This window comes from Podarcis melisellensis (genome assembly GCF_964234715.1).
Source record: "Podarcis melisellensis genome assembly, chromosome: 1".
NCBI lineage: Eukaryota > Metazoa > Chordata > Lepidosauria > Squamata > Lacertidae > Podarcis > Podarcis melisellensis.
The window spans coordinates 81,133,557-81,154,680 of record NC_138528.1 but is presented as its reverse complement, the minus strand read 5'-3'; the positions used below and the strand labels follow the sequence as shown (position 1 = coordinate 81,154,680).

Genomic DNA, 21,124 nt, shown 5'->3' with positions numbered 1-21,124 from the left:
CCATCATCCCTGACCACTGGTCCTCTTAGCTAGGGATGCTGGGAATTGCAGCCCAAACATCTGGAGGGCCAGAGTTTGCCTATGCCTGTGGTAGAGGATGCTGTTCGATTGTCAGTGTTGGAAATAAGATTTTGCTGCCAGTCCATTTAGAATGTGGGGTCGCTTGTGTTCTTTGCCTCAGGAAGCAAAATATCTTGAGTCAACCATGGCTGTCAGCCTGTACTAGCCTCAGAAGTACCATTCAAAAGCCCCTGGCTCTCTGGGCAGTTGCTGCATATCTTCTTCAAATTGCCATTTGTTTACAACTGGATTTTAGGTGGAAAAAACTGTAGCTGCAATTTAATAATCTGGAACTAAATCATTTCAGTTTAGTCTGTTCCAACCACTGCTACTTAAATTGCCTGGCTTGTGTCTGGAAATCTTAGTTCTTGTGAAGTATTACACCACAGAGGAAAGTGATCAAGGGATCATATGATCATGAATACAAAAGCTTATTTATTTTAGTAATGTTATCTTACTGTAGCCCTATTTATCTACAAAATATGTGCTATGGAGCAGTTTTATGTGACATTTCCCACCCTGCTTTGTAGCAGATGCTAATTCAGCCATACCAAAATTGTAGGTTCAAAGTATTCAGTGCCCCCTAAAAATATTCAGTGTCACACGCTGATACGATGCCTGCATATCTCGAAAAAACACTGTAAATGACCATACCGTGTATCTTGGTATATTCTGGAACATACTCTGTTGAAGTCTTGTTTTTTAATAGAAAAACGATGCCAGTACTCACCATGAAGTTGTTACAGTAAGTGCCACACTTTTAGCTTTTGGGGGTAAAGGTTCTGGTACTGTGTACTCTTGAGTACTCCCTGGAAAAAAACACTGTATGCATCTAAAGCACAAACTTCTATGTTTAACAGTCATGTCTGTAAACTACCATTTAGCAAATGTGCTGGAAACTTCTATAGCCTTTCTGCACAAAATTATCATTCCTTGGGAAGAAGGAATGAATGGCTATTTAAACTATTTTAAGTCTATACAGTACTGTAGATATGCTTTCAATCCTTGTTACCGCAACATCTCTTGCTTCTCTGTTTTCTCCACAACTTATGGTCTTTTGTCATTTCATTAAACCTGCAATCCCATGGTGTTTATTTGTCATTGATCTCAAGTATTGCCCTCAGGTTCCAAATCCTAGGGATGTGTGACACTGTACTCACCATTCCTCTTTCATCACCTTTTAGCCAACCGCTCTCTTGACTTTCTGCATTTCATGTCTCCAAATACAGTAAGTTTTATTCTGAAAATAGAATACTGTACAGGATACAAGAATTGCATTTTTTTTTTAAAATTCACATTTCTCACAGCTAGATGGAGAGCTTGCTTCACAAGGTGTAGATGAAATATGGTCACCCTTAATTAAAGTACAGATCAAATAATAAATTTTCAGGCTAATATTAAATACAACAGAAGCTTTGATCAGGGTCAGCCTACTTCTTCAGATACAGAACTGTATAAATATTAAGGTAGGAACACGAGATGACATGCAAATTTGTTTTCACACATGCTGACTGTGAAATGTTTATGTTTAAGAGTCCAAACTTGTCTTGTGCAATGAGTCCTTTTGTCAAAAGTAGAAGTGTGTTTAATGCTGCAGCGATCCTGTAATTTACCAGGGATTAAGACCCTTTGAAATAAATGAGCACTACTTGTGAGTATACACGTAAAAGGTTGTGCTGCAGGATAGTGCCCAGCACATTTTAAACATTAAATTAAAAAAGAACAGATTTTTTTAAAAGGTGCAGATGACAATGTTTGCGTAATGTTTAATTAAACTCATATATATACATACACAAACCACATTTATGTATATTAAAAGAACGTGGAGATATCTAGAAATACAATTACAAATAATCCACTACAAACTGCAACAGAGATTTTAATCAGCAATTCCGTGTTAAATCAATGACACCACTAGATCGTCACCTTATATGAAGTCTAATAGACGACTGGATATCAGGTTTGTCAATCTCAGCCTCAGCGTGCCAATAAGGTGCTTGGAAGTGGGACGTCAAGAAATAATCTGCATACGGGAGGACGATTCACGCATGCTCGCCCTATACTTTCGTCCCTACCCCTCCCAGTTCTTTCGTAAGGTGGTCCTGGTCCTCTCGGGTACCACGAGACGGCGCATGCGTGTGGAAATGCCGCTGTTGCTATTGCTGCTGCTCCTCTCTTCCCTCAATCACGATTTGTAGACGCGCGGCTCCTCCCCTTTTACGCAAACGAATCCTTTCCTTCATTCAGCCTATCGCTTCCCGCGCATGCCCGCGAGAGCGCGAGCGAAGGAAGGCGAAGGCGAAGTGTACTGGGGAGCGAATGCGCACGCGCGCGTGGGGGAGCGCGGGCGAGCAGCAACCTGACCAACCGGCGAGCCGCGTCGCGAGCCCGGACGGCTTTGAGAGCGCGCGTGCGCGCCCCGCGCCCCTTGCTTGGTGCTTCTCCTCACTGCTTGGGCCGAGCGAGCGAGTTCCTCGCCTCACAGGGCGGGAGCCAGGCGCGGCGGCGGCGGCACCAGCGGGAACGTTTTTGGCGGGTGAGTTGCCTGGCGAGGCGGGCCGGGGGGTGACGGTAGCGAGGGCACGGGAGGGAGAGGCTTACCTCCACCTAAGGGCGAGGCGGGCGTGGAGAGGGACTCCCTCAGCAACGGCTCGGCGGGGCCTAACGTCTCCCTGCCCTTCCTCGGGGTAGTGAAGAGTGAGGGAAGTAGCCGCGTCGCGTGCTTCCCCCTCGCTTGCCTTACCTCCCCAGCCCACCCTTTTCCTGCCGTGGGCTGGCCGAGAGTGTAACTTCCACCCCACCTACGTCCCCTCAGGGCCCTTCCCGCGTAGGTGGCCCCAGCCGCACCCCCGCTCGCTCTTTGCGACAGCTACTGTTACTTTCGCTTTTAGAGGGTTGCGAAGTGCTTTTCTTTTGAGTTCCGTGCCGGTAGCAGCTTGTGTTGTCGGTAATACTCATGAGTGGATAAGTTCCTTTCCCGATAAGCTCCTTCTCTCTCTCTCCTCTCTCTCTCTACCCCCCCCCCACTTTCTGTTCTATAAAACCGTGGTCACTTGACAAGGTGGTGGCCTACTTAAGGCCGCTTGTTTTAAGGGTAACGTATCTACTAATAGATTTGTAATTATAGTTTTGGGCCCGGCCTGTAGGTGTGTGGCGATAGCTGGAGTGAGGGGACCAAGTTGGAAATGTAGAAACGGGGCTTGTCTTCCATATTGTGTTGGGTGTGTAATCATAGCCTTGCAAAATGTAGATGGCATTACTTATTCTCCTGACGATAACGCTTTCCATAAGTAACCCTTTGAAAGATCTTGCTGAAAAGCAAAGATACTTACTTGTTAACTAGCTGATACTTTTATATTTTGTACATCATATTTCACTTCTTACCTTTACCAAGCCCTCCTCTCCTTTGCTTCTTACTTTGTGTTCATATGGTGGAAAAGTGAAGAAATTTAGTTTCTTCTCTAGGGATTATTCAGGAGAGCATGCCATCTGTATTTCTCACAAATGCTTCCTGGGCAGTTATATAGACCCCATGTTTTTACTTAAGGAAGACTGATTGGAAGTGTTAAGAAGACATCCCAGCATTTGCCTCTGCCCTGCTTTTCAGGAAGTAAACCTTTTTATCTCCTGTACACAAAGTCACCTTGGTAATGGATGGAGCAGGTTCTCCCTCATCTGTTAATGTTTGCTTAAAGAAGCACTTCAGGAATTGAAGTATCTTATGTTTTCTTTATTATCCTAACTCAACAAGAATACCAGGCATGTACAATTTAAATGAATTTGAAGGCCGCTTTTAGATATTAACTTAGATTGCATGGTAACATTAACTAGGAAATTTTTGGGGGGTACTATTCTAGCTTGTTGTTTTTCCTTTTAAGTCATTACCTGTTAATCCTTTTTCTTCCTGAACCCCTCTCTCTGTTAAGCCTCTTTCCTTCTGCACCTATACAGCATGCACAACTCCTTCATCAGTACAATCATTTATCAGTTGTTTCCTCCTTTATATTTCCATACTGATAATTCTCCCTGCAACCCCAACTGTTCCCCTCTGTTCTATATGGCATGTCACCTATACAGTATTCTGATGCCCACTGTTTTCTATGCTCTGTAACACCTAGGATTAATTACTGAAATGTATTATATGTGGGAATCTTTGAAGAATTAACTGCGGTTAGTTCTAGATATAGCCACCAGGGGCTGGGGCTGATCAGTAGAAACGCATCACACTGGTCTTCAGAAACTTACATTGGCTTCCAGTCCATTTCCAAGTACCATTCAAAGTGCTGCAGCTTATCTTTAAAGTCCTACAAGGCTTAGGACTCAAGTACCCAAAGGGCTGCCTGCTCTCATACCAACCTGTATGTGCATTAAGGTCCTCTTTGGAAACTTCACTCCAGGCACTTCTGTCATCTGAGTATAGCCTTCTTGGTAGTAGTGCCCATCTGTGGCATACCCAGAGAGACTCACATGGCATTGTTTTATTTTTGAAAATTTATTCTTTTTATAACCTACCTTTCTTCCACTATGGAACCCAAGGCGATGTACATGTGGTTCACAGAGAGTTATTGGGCTTTCAGCTTTGCTTCCATGGTGTGTTTGTGTGAAATCAACACCCATGTCTGAAGGTGGGGCCAGTATGATTCACATGTGATAGAGGCTTTGATTAGGTAAAAGTTACACTACATCATATCTAAATCTTGATAAAGTTTAACTAATTAGTGAGTATACTGTGGTAATGTCTCCATTCCTTAAATGTATTTTATCATGAAAAGTATAAATCACAGTAATGAATCATAGCTGTATATGTGTTTCCCATTCTTTCCAGTTGTTTGGAAAACCTGGTTCACTTAGAAGAGACAGTATATAGTGATAAGCTGATCTTTGTGCAAGAAAACGTATCCTGTACTGTATGATGAGAACTTTGCCCTTCCCTGTAGATAATGAAGAGAAAAGAAGGTTCTAGCAACTATTCAGGCAAGGACACATATCAGAATATTTCAGAGATCCCTTCAAATGTGATTGGAAAAATAAAAGAAAAGCAGGAAATATTGAACCCGAATAGAATTGTAAAGCACTTTAAAGAATAAGTGTACGTTTTTAAGTTGAGTGTGGGCGCATTTCAGTTGGTGCCCTTACTTTCACATAAGTGCTTTTGATCCAGCAAAGAGAAAGCAAGCAGTTTTTGTTGATTTCACCTCTCCTGCCTCTGTGTCACCTTCTTCCCTCTTCTGACAGGTCTGCCAATTATCTGCAGCCCGTTTTCAGGGGCTGGGGGGGATAATATGCAAATATAGCCCCCACACTTCCATTAGTAGAGGCATATGCTGGTTCAGAAGCTCTTTAGTGAGCTCAAGAGCACCAGCTTTAGTCTACCCAGCCAGCAAGCTTTAATTTAATATGAGCAGGGTGGATATTACTGCAAGACTGTGTGTCTTTATTGCACTGTACAACAACAAACTTTATTAAGGTCGCAGACCAGCATAAGATACAAACACGTGAATAAAATAAAGCACATAAGTCTTAAAGAGGAGAGGGGTAAAAGCAAATAGTTAAAAGTGGTTATAACTCACATAAATTTAAAGCAGAAAGAGAGAAAAGACAAACTGTTAAAAGTGACTATAAGGGAGGGAACATGAAGCAGCACAGGTCTTGCATTATGGGCCTTCTGTTTAGGCCTGGTTTGTGAGACAAAACGTCTTTTGACATATGTCCATCAGGGCAGTGCAAAATCTAGCAACTGAGTATGTGACATTGCACTGTATATATTTTGCATGCTATTCTTTTTGCTATACAGCGGAACCTTGTGTTATGTACCGCCCACCTTATGAATGCTTCGGGTTACGAGCGCCGCTAACCCAGAAGTAGGTCTCCTGGTTGGGAACTTTGTCCCGGGATGCGAGCGGAAGTAGTGCAGCAGCAGTGGGAGGCACCATTAGCAAAAGCGCACCTCATGTTAAGAACGGTTTCAGGTTACAAACGGACCTCCTGAATGAATTAAGTTCATAAGCGGAGGTACCACTGTAGAGATAATGTCCTTAAAATCCCTATGTAAGAATCATAGCACTTGTGACAGTTTGTGCATTTAAATATGGGAATATAGGAACCTGCAGACTGGATAATATTGTCATTGCTGCTGTAATGTGTTTTCTACTTTATTCTGCCTTGGGCCAGCCTCCCATCCTGCAAAAAAGTCCATACTTACACGTAGAAGCAAGATCTGATGGTGATTGGTTACGCTAGAGCTGTTTTTTTATCAATGAGAATGAAATGCATATGTTTAGGTGTAAATATTCATATCTGAAAAAATGGTTCTTAATTTTACATAGAATATCTTCTTTTCACACAGTGAATCTGTTAGGGCAGGGACGTCCAACTCCCAACAGACTGCAATCTACTCACAGAATAAAAAACTGGCAGTGATCTACCGCTTTGTTGGGGAGGTTTCAGGTCAAAGTTGTTGAGCTTTTTTTAGGGAGGAATGGAGGGGGAATGTCCCTTTTTTGGGGGGCGGGGATCCCAGTCAAACGCAATCAACCTGTTGGACATCCCTGTATTAGAGCATTGGCTAAATTAATATTAACCTAGTTGTTTAAGACGGCAGGAAATTGACATTTTAAAAAACAACTATTCAAGCTAAACTTTTTTTAATATGATGGAAAACTGTTGACAATAATTTGAAGTTAGCTGTTTAAGAGACACTCCTCTTTAGGATCTGAATAAAGATATTCTTGGAACTTTGCAGCACTAGAGCTAAAAACTGGGCCTTATTTGGATAAACAACTTTAAACAGTTACTAGCTCTTGTGAGATTGTTTTTAGGAAGCTTCGCAGTTACATCTATATTGTGCAAAGTGGCTTGAGAAACAAAACAACAGCTTAATTTGTAAAGTGGCTTGAAGAAGTGGGCTTGTGTATCATATATGCCGTTACTTCCTCTCCACCTATTATGATCATTATTTCCCACCTTTTACTCTGTCTGGGACTCAAGGCAGCTTACAGATAAAATAGAAAAAGCTAAAAACCCACTGCAGCATGTGGCACAGAATTGTATCCTTAGAATTCTAGTCTAGTAAGCCTTGGTGAATACAGATAGCATTACCGTATTTTTTGCTCCATAAGACACACCTGACCATAAGATGCACCTAGTTTTTAGAGGAGGAAAGCAAGAAAAAAGCTCCCCATTCCAATTTGACAGAGCCCGTGAGGGAGGAAGATCCCCCTCTGTGCTGGCTCCTGGCTGCTCTCATGCAAGTCACAGAGCCCCTCAGATGGAGGGAACTCTAAAGAGTGCTCTAAAGCCCTCTTCCCCCGCCTCACCTCTCCCCACCCCCTCGCACAGGTGGGGGATGCTCGCACGGGCGACATGCCACTCCGGAAACCAAAGTCCCCAGCTCCGCCGCTGCCAGGGACCACACACTCGCTCCATAAGATGCACAGACATTTCCCTTTACTTTTTAGGAGGAAAAACGTACATCTTATGGAGCGAAAAATAAGGTACTTTGAGGTGGTGAGTGAGATGCCAATAAGTTTTTGAAAAAAGAATATGGTATTGTTTCAGGAAGACTAATGCCTAATATAAACACTGTTGATAGTGTTCTAGAATGAGAAAATTATGGGTTTAGGGAGCTGACGAAATTGTAATCAGTAGTACAGCCTTTGTATATGTATGAATTGGAGGTGTAAAGAATAGTGGAGCTTGTGTAAGGAGGCAGATTTAAGGTACTGCTGTGATGGTTCACCTGAGACTATTGACGCTTTAATGAAAATGTAATGGATAAGGAATTGGGGAAAGTTGTGGGGGGGAATGGGTGAATTTCAAAACTGGCTGCCTTGACTAAGGGTTTGGAGTTAAGTTCAGTGAGGTGAAAAAACAGTGTGGGTAAGTAAGTAATGGTGACCTGAGTAATGGTGTCTGGGGAAAGGTGGGGAAAATCACGAAACAGATTCTTCTAATAAAAGGAAGCTTAGGTGGATAAGAGACAACCAGAAAGGCTATAGAAGGTAATATTTGAACATAAAGAAAATAATACCAGGGAACACTTTAGAGAGTCATTTTACTTATACTGTATTGGTAACCTTGGTAAATCGGGAAGCATGGTGGCTGAATGAAAGGGCTTCAGGGTGAAAATCAGCAATACAGTCATACCTCGGGTTACAGCCACTTCAGGTTGTGTTTTTTTGGGTTGCGGACCGCCAAAACCCGGAAGTACCGGAACGGGTTACTTCTGGGTTTCGGCAGTTGCGCATGCACAGAAGTGCTAAATCGCGCTTTGCGCATGCGCAGAAACATCGAACCACAATCCACGCGTGCGCATACGCGGATTGCGAACGTGCATCCCGCACGGATCACATTCACAACCCAAGCGTCCACTGTACATGTTCATTATTTAACTATAGGAAGATGATAATGTGTGAAAAGTGTGAGGGCTGATAATTCAAGTCAGAAAATATTTTTTTTAAGAAGGAAGAGTGAATAAAGAGGGTAATATCAGATGTGCTGGAAATGAGGTGTCTGAGTCACATTGGAAGAAGATATTGCAGAAAATTAAAACTGAACACCAAGTATTTTTTTCTAATTTGATATAACATAAATAACAGAATAAGCAGTTTGCTGAGGATGGTTCAGGTAATGCTGCAGCATGAAACTCCATTGACAAGCTCTTACCTGAATTAGAATTCTTATTCTGTATGCCAGCAAACAACATAGTACTCATTGAGTTTTCATTATTATATACAGTTGAAATTTGGGGCAATTGTTTGAAATAGCAAGTGTTGATTTGGATTGAGTCTTGTGGTAAGAGTAGTGGTGTGCTGGAAGAAGGGTACAGGGAGATGATTTTTGCCAATACCCTCTTCCCTATGTGCCCCCTAAAAAGCTGATATAGGGCACTGGGGTACTTTTCAAAACAGTATGGTAGGTCATCCTGGGGGGCTGTAGGGAGGCATATGCCCTTCCCTCTAGCAGGATGTAGTTGAAACTGTACAATTTATGGAGGTGCAAATCTGCATATAAGCGGTTGTAATTTGAGCATTTGGGGGGGGAACGGGCATCTTGAAAGGAAAATATTGCGACTGGTATTTTTCTAGAGAGAAATGCATTTATTTGACCTGTGCCTGGGAAAAGATGGACCTATACTGAAGGTAATGGAGCAAACAAATAGATTTGCTGCTTTTAAAAGGATTCTGGAAGTAGATTGTCTAGCTGAGATAGTGATGTGGGTGTAACATTTTCCAGTGCTTTATTTCTCCATAGAAACTTTTCACTTTCATAAGTTTGTTCATAATACTGAATGCATGCCAGTTACTAATAAATATTTTAAAAGCTTGGCAATGTTTTTGGCTTTTTCCTCTAAATACAAATAAAATAAATATTCTAATTTAAATCACTTAAGGCACCACAAATTATCTCATGCAATTTACTCTATAATTTGTATCGAAATTCCCTCCAGAAGTTTTCCAGAAACCCCACATCACTGGTTGACAATAACAGCTAAATTACTGCTGTTACATGCAAGAGTTAAATCATGGTTAGTTTTCAGGATTGCTTCTAATCTTAGTTCTGTTCATAGTAAGTTCTGTTGAAATTAATTGATGTGATTAACTTAGATCCATTAATTTCAATGTGTCTTGACTAGCATCAGTTTCTGAATTCTTAACCACTTTCTTTTCAAGTGGCATATAAGTAGAAAATGTAGGAACATAAATGCTTGTTGTTTTCACTCAGTTGCTGGTGGGCAAAGCAACAAAAGCTTTTTGGGGGACCATAGGTCTGTCAGATAACATTTCTGGTTTAAAAACCCCCCACACATTTTGCCATGCAACATTTAGTCATACAACCAATAAAATGAGGCAACTATTGAATTATCCAAAGCAGTCCTCAGGATCTAATAGAAGATGTAAGTGCTGTCCGGTTGGTTGGCATGCGTCTGTCTTTGGAGACAATAGGAGACACTTTGAGGGTTAAACTGTTGGAAGGTTACAGCGCTTGTTGTGATTGTAGAGACTGATATGGGACAGGCATGGTTGTTGCAGCTGGGGCAGATTGTTCTGCTGCTGCAGATGCATCTTGGTGTTTCTTCTCTCTGCACTCTCTGCAGTAGTCATTCCTCCTCTAATCACTTCTAGAAATGCTGTCAGTCTGCTTGGAAATAATTGAACAAATGCTATCAGATTTATTTTTAATTTAATTTAGCATGTGAGTGTGGGAAATTTCCCAGAAAGGCCAACATTTCACTATATTTCTTTGTGTGTGTGTAGAGTGCAGTTCTACCAAATTAGAAATTCAGTGTCATGTTCTTCCTTGCCATGCATAGCAATCGCCCTCTCCTCCAGGGTTTTCCCTGATCCTCCCAGAGTCAATTACTTTTAGCATGTGTATGGGGTGGGGGAAGCCCCATTGCACAGAGAAACAGGTAGTGATGCCCACTCTGTGGAACGCCCTCCCATCAGATGTCAAAGAAATAAACAACTATCTCACGTTTAGAAGACATCTGAAGGCAGCCCTGTTTAGAGAAGTTTTTAATGATTGATGTCTTACTGTATTTTATTTCTTTTGTTGGAAACCGCCCAGAGTGGCTGGGGAAACCCAGCCAGATGGGCGGGGTATAAATACATTATTATTATTATTATTATTATTATTATTATTATTATTATTATTATTATTATTATTTTATTAGTCTTTGCACAGGACTTCCGCTGAGGGGACCCATTAGTTTAATCCCACCTTTGAATCTGTTAAAAGGAAGATGGTAAGACACAGAAGTATCAGATCCCACCAGGAAGCCTGGAAGTTATTTAAAGCTATGTAGAAGGTCAAATAAAATTCATGTCACTGCTCAAAAAATATGCATATAAGACAAAGGGGGATCAGCATGGTTAAACAGCAGTGGAGGATGGTTTCCATAAGTAAATAGTCTTAGTATAGTTACTGTCTGCAAGGTCTTGTCTGTCGTCTCTCACTGCCTGCCCTGGAATTTCCATTAGCACCATTTCTTACCCCTTTGCTCCAGAGAGCCCAAATGGCTACATTCTGGATGTACAGTTAAATTATATACAGATTTATTGCCTTTCCCCCCTTATGTTCTTCCTTTCTCTAGTTCCTTTGTCCTCTGTATTTCGACTCCCTTTTTTATTGGAGATGGGTAACTTTGAACTAGAGGTATTGTAAAAAAATTCTGTACATATTCATTTATTGTACCGTCATGCAGGGTTCTGTGATATTCTAGTGGGATCATCACATTTAATATAGTTACTCCTAGACATTGAGTACCACACCTTCTTGCTATGTTTCTATTGGCCTTGGAATTTGTTGTCTGGTCCAGTTAAAATAACTCAGCCTATAGTTGGCTCTAGGCCCTAGGGAATAGCTCTTTCGTGAAATTTTATTTGGATTTGGGTAGTCAAAGTATACAGACCTCCTACTGTATTTCTAGGGGCCAGACTCATCCTGTAATCTCAAACAATAGTCTTATTCTACTCTGATTGTTGATGTTTCTTTTTCAAAAGTTGTTCTGAGAGACAGTACTATCTTACTTAGTAAATAATTGGAAAAGTGGGTTTTAAAGTCCTGAAACGTCTTTGTTAAATGATTTAATCCCACAGTTCCCTGTATCATGTCAATTACCGTATTTTTCGCACCATAGGACGCACTTTTCCCCTCCTAAAAAGCAAGGGAAAATGTGTGTGCGTCCTATGGAGCGAATGCAGGCTTTCACTGAAGCCTGGAGAGTGAAAGGGGTCGGTGCGCTATCCGGATATCGGTGCGCTATCCGGATAGGAAGCTATCCGGAGACCCAGCTCTCCCATGGCTAGCGGAGCGCTGCATTAATCCCGAAGCTTGGGGCGCGCGGAGCTCAGCGCACCCCAAACCTCTGGGTGCCGGCAAGGTCTCCGCTAGCCGTCTAGACCTTGCCGGCACCCAGAAGCTTGGGGCGCGCTGAGCTCCGCACGCCCCAAGCTTCGGGATTAGCGCTCCGCTAGCCGTGTCTAGGCTGAGGATATCAGCCTGCTTCCCGGAGCGTCGGGCGCCCTGAAAGCAGAGCGCCTGGTGCTTCGGGAACACATCCGCAGCGTGGGGAGCCTTGCAGGAGTTCCCCGCAGGGTTCCCCACGCTGCGGATAGCAGCCTGCTTCCCGGAGCGTCAGGCGCCCTGAAAGCAGAGCGCCCGGCGCTTCGGGAACACATCCGCAGTGTGGGGAGCCTTGCAGGAGTTCCCTGCAGGGCTCCCCACGCTGCGGATAGCAGCCTGCCGCCCGGCGGGTGGGGCGCCCTAAAGCAGAGCGCCTCTCGCGCCCAGCACACATCCGCAGCGCGCAGCGTGCGGAGCCCTGCAGGAGTTCCCCGCAGGGCTCCCCACGCTGCGGATAGCCGCCTGCCGCCCGGCGGGTGGGGCGCCCTGAAGCAGAGCGCCCCTCACGCCAGGCAGACATCCGGAGAGTGGGGAGCCCTGCAGGAGTTCCCCACAGGACTCCCCACGCTGCAGATAGCAGCCTGCTTCCCGGAGCATCGGGCGCCCTGAAAGCAGAGTTCCCTGCAGGGATCCCCACGCTGCGGATAGCAGCCTGCTGCCTGGCGGGTGGGGAAAACCAAAGGGAAATTTTTTTTCCTTTATTCCCCCCCCCAAAAAAAACTAGCTGCGTCCAATGGTCCGGTGCGTCCAATCGTGCGAAAAATACGGTAGTTCACTCTTCAGATGTCTCATTTCTCATATGAGTTTTTCATTACTACTGATCACACCTCCCTTCTTTGTGGGATGTTCTTGTTGATAGGTAGCAAAGAAGCTAAACTGTGACTGCAGTTTGGGGGAAGGGTTGCTATGGCAGCTGGGTGTTGGCTGTTCACCAGGCTGTTTCTCTTTTCCAGTCTCCTCAGGGCAAGTTGGTTCTACAGGAATCCATGTGATGACATTTGGATGATGGAGGGGCCACAATGGGAGCAGGATGGGTGGAATCCCCAAGCTTCTTTCTTCCCCCCTTCCTTCAGGGCAAGGTGTTTTTCCAGATGTGCCTGCAGAAAAATAGCATGAAGATAAAAAGAAAAAAGCACAGATTTCCCCTTTACCACACTTCTTAGAAGGCCCCCCCCCGGCATATTGTTATAAACTGCTTAGTTATCAACTGGGCTTGCAACCAGTACAGAACCCTTTGGTATTATATAGTGGGGTAAGGAAAGGCTTGGGGGACTCAGCAATAACCTCCCTGAAACCCCACCCCATGGCGGGGGGGAGGGTGGCAACACTGACCAGCATTCCAAAGCTCCTGATCCAGGCTGGCTGCTGAACAGGAGTTCTTTTATTAGTTGGGGATGCGCAACAGCTTATGAGCTGGAAAACACTACAAGGTTCCTGCTTGTAGGAATCTATTTGTTAAACCTACAAGGGAAAGAGAGGGCTATTAATCATCTTGCAAGCAACATCCAGAAGGCAGTTCAGAAGGAAAGAGAGAGAATCTGACCAATGGGAAATACAGTCAAAGGGCATGTGCATAGCTGGGGAGAGGCTTAAAGGATTGATGGGCAAAGTAACAGATCTGAAAGTTAGGTTCTGCAAATCTATTTTAAGGATAAAAACTGTATAATAGTAAAGAGTCTGCCTTTTAAGATACGAGCCATGCAATATTTGACCCTGACATTTTGAGAAACAATCACCTAATTCTAGTAGAACAAAGAGTTAGCTGCCTTAATGTACACTTTCTTTTGAAGTGTAGTAATTTTGTAAATCTGCCTTTTTAAAAGAGTGGAGTCCTGGCTCTGAATATGCTGAAAATAAAGGTAAGCCACCGGGTTTTGGGTTTCAGTTTTATTAACATTAATAGATAATTTTAGATAATCCCAAAATCCGGAATGAGTTAGTGGATGTTTGAAGCTCCCTGAGTGCAAAATATGTCCTGATGTGTGTCCTAAATATAACATGTCTCACAAGTTTGACAGATGTGGAAACTGAGTCACATAAGACTGTTACCCATAATTATAGGTTCTCATATGGGAAAAGTACTTTGGCTCTTAACTCTCAGATCTGTACTAAGGATCAGTACTGCATTGCACTTTCTCTTGAATGCTTAACCTTATTTTTATCTCTTCTAGGTACAAGAAGCTCAAGATGACAAGTTGGCAAAATGATTTAAAGACTTTTAAAGCTAATATGAATGAATAAGGATTAATTTTATTTGTGTGAAGGGGGCATGAGACTGCAACAGTTTGGAGCAGACAAAGTGCTCTAGGACATGGGTGTGAAGGTCCCAGGCATCTTTTCTTTTTACTGTCAGTTACATTTTGGATTTTTAAGAAAACATTTGAAAACTCAGTCTCTAACTGGGTCTACTCCAGACACAACTGATCCATAATTAATGAAGCAATCTCAAACTTAATTTTCAATTTTTACCAGTAAAACTGGACTTGTTGAAGGATTTTTGGTGTTGTACACAAGGGAACAAATAAGGAGACTAAAACGCAAGACCAGCCTTGCAGTGTGCCCCCTACTCCCCCTTGAAAGAAAAGGATTTTCAGCTCAACCTTGCACCAGCTGTTACCCGGATTTAGTAGTCAAGAGAGAAATAAACAAAATTAAACAACGAATGCCAGACAACCCTAGTTCCTGGTGAAATCAGGGGAGAGTGCTCCTACTTTAAAAGAAGAGAACATTTGCGGCACGAGGTGGGGGGCAGAGAATGATGTGCACAAGCATGGCAGATTTGCTAACACAATAACCTTCCGCTGAGCAACAACAAACAGATTAAAAAGGAGAAACTTGTTCCAGAGTCTACATTGCAAAATTACCATGTGTTTTCTGAAACAAAAATAATAACAAAGCAAACCATCAAAACCTAGTATATACTTTGTGTCTTTCATTGATCACCTTCCTTGGGGTGCTTATTTGGCTCATCCTGCACTCTTGCACTAAAACGTCTAGCCCAATTCTGATACTTCATTTGCTGCATTTTTCAACTCTGTGTCACCTCAGAAGAGGATCATCTCTACTCTACTCTAGGAAGCGCACATTTTTACAGGGCTTTCCTGGTACAGGAACCTGCACAATTTCTTGAACCACTAGAATTTTCAATTGGAGTACAAGCTCTCATTTTATATTTTCTATTTTCCTTGCCCCACAAGAATCTTGGGACTACATATAGAATTCCCATTGTTGTCTTCTGTGACACTTACTTTGGTTGTGCATACTACTATTCATTTTCATCTGGATCATACTGACTCATAAATCTGATCTGACTCGTAACAGCTAACTACAAGAACTTGAATACAGATTTAAAAGTCTCTCCTTTGCTCGGTTGCTTTTCTTTTTGAAGGTCCCTCCTGCATTTTCTTGTCCTTTCTGACTCCAGTTGGGCCTAGGCTATGCTGCAGGGCAGATCATCGATCAGAGCTCCAACATGCCAGCAGCATCTGGAAAGAGATTCAAACCCAGCAAGTATGTCCCTGTATCAGCGGCTGCAATCTTCCTAGTAGGATCCACCACACTCTTCTTTGCTTTTACGTGAGTCAAGAAAATATATAATATTTGGGGAAGGGGGGCATAAATAGACTGGGTTGGCAGTTTTGCATGTAAGTCTAGAGGCTGTTAAGGAAATCCAGTACTCCTGGATAGAAAAAAACCAGCCGTGTACTCATTTTTGTTATGCTGACTTTACAGAAATGGTAATCTGAATCAGGGCACTCAGAACCCACTGATTTGATGACTAATTTTGTTTAGTTTTGTTGAACTTTGCAGTCATGTTTATGGGCATATTAAATATAAGTTTAAGGGGAAAGGTATTGGTTGTATATGCACTTGCTTTTGCTCCTACAATACTGTATAGGTATGTGGAAACAAACCCGGAAGCCAAAGTTAAGCATAGTTTCCCATTATGTGTGAAGTGGACTGCCAGAGAAGCCATAGTTTTCAGTTAGCAAAGAACCACCATGTGAGTGTATAATACTCGGGCATATCCTGTCTTACTAAGGCAGGATTTGTGTGTGCAAACCAGGCCACCACATCTTGCTCACTTGCAATGGCCAAGGTTACACTTCAGTTTTTCTCTGGTGGAAGAGAGCCATTCCTACAGCTTTTATTATAGGGACCTCTTGGAATGAAATGTAAGTGGAACCTAGATTAAAATGCACATCCAGTAGATAAAATAATGTTTCACTCTGCTGGGAAGTGTGAGAGCTTAGTTTGGGCACAAGCACTGAGGTTACTGTAGATATTGGGGTTCACAATTCTACCTGTAATGCAGAGGAGTGATGTTTTTTGCCATGGTGAATAGGGGAAGATTTATCTGCCAGATAAAAAGGGAAAGCTTGCTCAGCATTGGGAGGCTTATTTGTAGTCAAAATAATCAGATATGTTGACTGTATAGAGTAATATCTGTTAAGCATAACTTAATTGAAGGCTGTGAGACCATTAAAATAGCCTAAATAACTTGTCTGGTTGTTATTTGTTTTATTTAACATATTTATATGCTGCTTAATTACCAGAGTCTAAATGGTATATTTAAAAATCATACAGTGAGTAAAATCAATTACAATTAATTATAAAAACTGAAAGCCTCCTTACCTTCGAAGTTGCCAGTTGTGTTTCAGAATCTGTTGCTGTGAAAAATGTCCACTGACATTTATTAAAGAGAATTGCAATAGGCAATCTGAGATTGTGAATGGCATACTACAAAAACAGTTTCTGTTGAACAGAGTGCTTGTCATACAAGGAGTTTGGATACTTGGGCAGGAAAATAAGCCACAGGTGGGATTGTCTCATGAGCTGTTATCCTGGTTTACCATTGAGGTTGTTATTGGTCTTCATGTTAAATAATTGCAGTGATGTGTATGAAAAAATGGCTAAATTGTGCACACTTGAAGGGATAATTTTATACAATACAGTGGTACCTCGGGTTACATACGCTTCAGGTTACAGACTCCGCTAACCCAGAAATAGTGCTTCAGGTTAAGAACTTTGCTTCAGGATGAGAACAGAAATAGTGCTCCAGCGGCAGCAGGAGGCCTCATTAGCTAAAGTGGTGCTTCAGGTTAAGAACAGTTTCAGGTTAAGTACAGACCTCCGGAACGAATTAAGTACTTAACCGAAGGTACCACTGTATATGATTCAAATACTTTTTAAAACATTTGCACACACACAGTGATATAGTTTTCCATGATAGTTTTTTGTGAAGTCAAGTTGAACTAAGTAATGTACAGGGCGAGAAGAGTGATTTGTGCACAGAAGTTTTTGGTCATACAAAATATGATTGTTTAAAATGCTGCATAGCAGAAAGTTTAAGTTTGCTAGCACATAGCCTCTGGATAAATAAATATACCAATTCTTCACCAGGTAGTATAACAAGTAATGCTTAAGGAAGAGGCTATCTTAGAATCATAGAACTGTAAAGTTGGGACCACATGAGTTATCTCGTCCAACTCCCTGCAATGCAGAAATCTTTTGCCCAACATGGGGTTCAAACCCACAACTCTGAGATGAAGAGTTTCATGTTCTACCAACAGAGCTATCTCAGCAGCTCATAACTATACCACAACTGTTAGCAGACCTTGTCTGAAATGTATATATCACTTCCATGTGATGTGCTTGAATTCTATTAGTGGAATCCTTTAAGTTACTCCTTTTATTTAATACATAATCAGTGAACTTAGTAACAGGAAAGCAATTTTTGATGGCATTTATGGGGCTAGTTGTTGTAACAGGTATGTATCCACAGAAGGTACTCATAAAAAGTAGTACAGCATTTAAACTTTTTCCCCACCATAAGTATACTATAGAAGCATTCTGCAGAGAGCTACAATTGTATTTACTGGATGTTCCTATGCTTTATAAGCTAGAAATATGTATACATATATATGGCTTGTTCAGAATGAAAATTCAGTCAGTTAATTCTAGATTAGTTGCAGTTGGCTAGCCTACTTTATAACATTTTAAAATTGAATCATAACTATCCTTCTCTTCAAGAAGGATTGAAGCCCTCCTGACATTTAAGTTTTATTCAGAGTCATTTGGGGTGGGAGCCATGGATTTAATGTAATTCTCTCCATGCTCCATGGCATTTCTGAACATCACCTCTATTTCTGAGGGCTGCTTCTGTCTCATAATTGAAAGTTTCACAAGCAACATAGTTGTACTCCTGATGTTTGAAGACCTGTTAACATGTAGTGTCTGAAGCATACTTTAAAAAATACTTCCCAACATGTACCTGAGATGGGCATGTAGCATTTTCACATTATTGTAGGAATAGGGGTTCGAGTTTAATAATTTCTTTCAAAAGTGATGCAGGGTGTTACTGAAGTATAAAGATAACTTTAACTCCCGCATCTGCATCACTTATTTTCTTATTTGACTGACTTAAGCTGATTCTGTACTTATTCCATTGAAGCCTTGTGTCTGAGAGGATACAAAAGTTCAAATTAATTATGACATAAGCTTTTGTTGTCTACTGTCAACTTCATCACCAGTGTTAGGAACTTAGATGTATAAGCTAACCTTATATATCTTAAACCAAGATGCCATGGGTGTGTGTTTGAAGAAATAATAATAAAAATAATAGCTATTATTTCTATACTGCTTTATATTTTAAAGAAAAAAGCTCAAAGTGGTTTACAACACATTAAAACATTATTCTGAATAAAACAAATTCAAGCCTCATGGAAAATATTTCAGATCCTTCTGTAAGTGACATTTTGCTTTCCCCATATTTATATATCCACTTAATTTTTATAGCTGCCCCATAGCAGAAGTGCTCTTGGAAGTCAGTGTGGTGTAGTGGTTAGAGTGTCAGACTAGGACCTGGGAGATCAGGGTTCAAATTCCCACTCAGTCATGGAGCTCACTGGATGACCTTGGACCAGTCACAGCCTCTTTGTTTAACCTACCTTACAGAGTTGTTGTAGGGATTAACTGAGGAGGAAGGTGAACCATGTACTCCTTGGAGAAAAGGATAGGATGTAAATGCAATAAATAAGTTCTTCTGCTTACCTGCTTAAGAAAGCTGGAGGGCCCAGACAGATGGAGATATTAGTCGCCAACCTGGCATCCAGAGATCTCCACATGGTAATAATTCAACCTGCGCCAGTCGCAAAACGCGCCTGGCACCTGTGGGGTTTTGAACACTGTAATTAATAAATAAATAAATAGTAATTAATAATACATTGATGATGATTAGTATGAGCCGGCATGTCAGCAGTGGTCATTGGACTGTGCTACACAGTTTCCCATTCACAATATGATGCAATTCTGCTATGCTGTGATGAGGGCAGAACTATTGTTTGGCTCCTGTAGTGTTCATTTAGCTGAGCTCCTCAGCAGTACACACATATAATTTAGCTTTCTTTCACTAATTTATTTGCTGCTTGTAGCAGACATGCTTAACCTTGCAGGTTACAAGATGCAAGATTCTTGAATGTGTGCTTTAAAGCGTCTTTTTGCCTAATAAAATTGGAGCAAATATCTCAGTCCAGTTGTTGATTAAAAGAGAGCCTTCTAGGTCTGAAGATGTGACTCAGTATATTTGGCAGGCAGTAATAGCTGAGCTTCCAAGAAGCCTGTTATCTACAGTGAAAAACATGATTCAACAGATCTTGGGGGTGTCTACATTCAAGAGTACTTGAAGTTGTTTTTCATTCTGTGTTGTATGCTATGAATTTCTCAATCGCCTCGCCTTTCATTTAGTTTGGGATATGGTCCTGAGAATCTGAGCAGTAAATTTATAGTATTGTAAATGCTGATTACTCTTTTTGCAGAGTGACAGCAGGAAAAAAATCTTGTTTTTCTAGTAGGCTTATTTTGCTGTCTTCAGAATATCTTACCTTGTAACATTATTCATTAGCAAAATATACAGAGATTGATTGTCACATTCAAGCTTGTTAACCATGCAGGCATTCTCTTGGCCCTGGTGTACTTTTCTTGATCTCTAGAATACATTCTAGCTGAACTTCGAATTTATAATTTAAAACAACATTTAAACATTTTGGGTAGATATGACCTCCTTGACTTTGCCTTTCAACTTCCTTTTTCTGGGAAGTTTCCTCTTTTTGAAGTCACATGTGACTGGGTTCAGGGGTTGTTGTTTCGTTTGTTTGTTTGTTTTTGCAATTGTCTGTTCACATACACTGAATTTGATAGTATTATGACCACAGTTCTCAACTGATTCAACTACACTTGCACCAGGTCCTGGGGGCCACTCAAGATTAAGTCCCCAGGGTCATCACTCCTCTGTTCAGTTCCATTACCTGTTGTTCTAAGGCAGGGTCATTTTGAGTATCTAGAATCAAATATGCACTTAGTCCATGTGAGGATAATGGTAGTCACCTATTACTGCAGCATTTCCTCTATTAGATGCCTCCTTGATTTAATTCTCCATTGATTTCTCATTCTCCTTTTCAAGATCATTGAGCATTTTGGTCAGGGGGAGCAACAGCATTTCTCTAGTGCTAAATTACCTTTTGAGGCTCGATATCACTACCCACAACAACTCTAAGGAAGAATCTGTGCCTTTGGGAATTTCCAGCTTATTGGACTCCATGTCCTCTTTGGCATACATAGAGTAACACCACCTCAGTATGCCCCATCCTGTCCTTCCTATAGGGTTTGTATCTAGAGATAACTGTGTGCATTGGTTCTGTCCATTCTACCAGGTTTCTGTTATGCCTACTGTTATGTCTTAAGCTTTAATCCTAGAATAATAGGCAGGTAGGATTTTAGAATGTAAAATTTTAGAAGGGAAGTTTGAACCAGCCTATCGGGTGTGGCTCTGTCTGTGCTTGCCTGCTTGACCCTCCCAGACCCCAGGCTATGTATCCTTTATTCACACCCTAGGTCACACCTGATAGGCTGATTTAAACTTCCCTTCTGAAGCCAGATTGGACGGCTCTAACAGCCAATCAGATTACTACATTCTAAAATCATACCCGCCTGTTATTCTAGGATTAAAACTCCAGACACACCACCTACTATTACTGTATTTTCCTCAAAGTCCAAGTAGTCCAGCTCATCCATCTTGACTCGAGTCTTCTAGCATATAAACACTTGAATTTTGTTGGTTGTATCCAACCTACTTTTAAGTAAATGGCTCTCTTTGCTG

The 21,124-nt window shown here is 41.7% G+C and overlaps 1 protein-coding gene across 1 annotated transcript in view; it reads left to right on the top strand.

The window, feature by feature from the left end:
• Positions 1–2,448: 2,448 nt before the first annotated feature.
• The window catches only part of ZDHHC5 (zDHHC palmitoyltransferase 5), a 41,031-nt gene continuing 22,355 nt past the window's right edge, over positions 2,449–21,124 (top strand). Inside the window, exons 1-2 of the mRNA XM_081904962.1 lie at positions 2,449–2,596; positions 14,139–15,543. Coding sequence (XP_081761088.1) covers positions 15,440–15,543 — 104 coding nt within the window. The 5' untranslated portion in view covers positions 2,449–2,596; positions 14,139–15,439. The remainder of the gene's footprint in view (positions 2,597–14,138; positions 15,544–21,124) is intronic.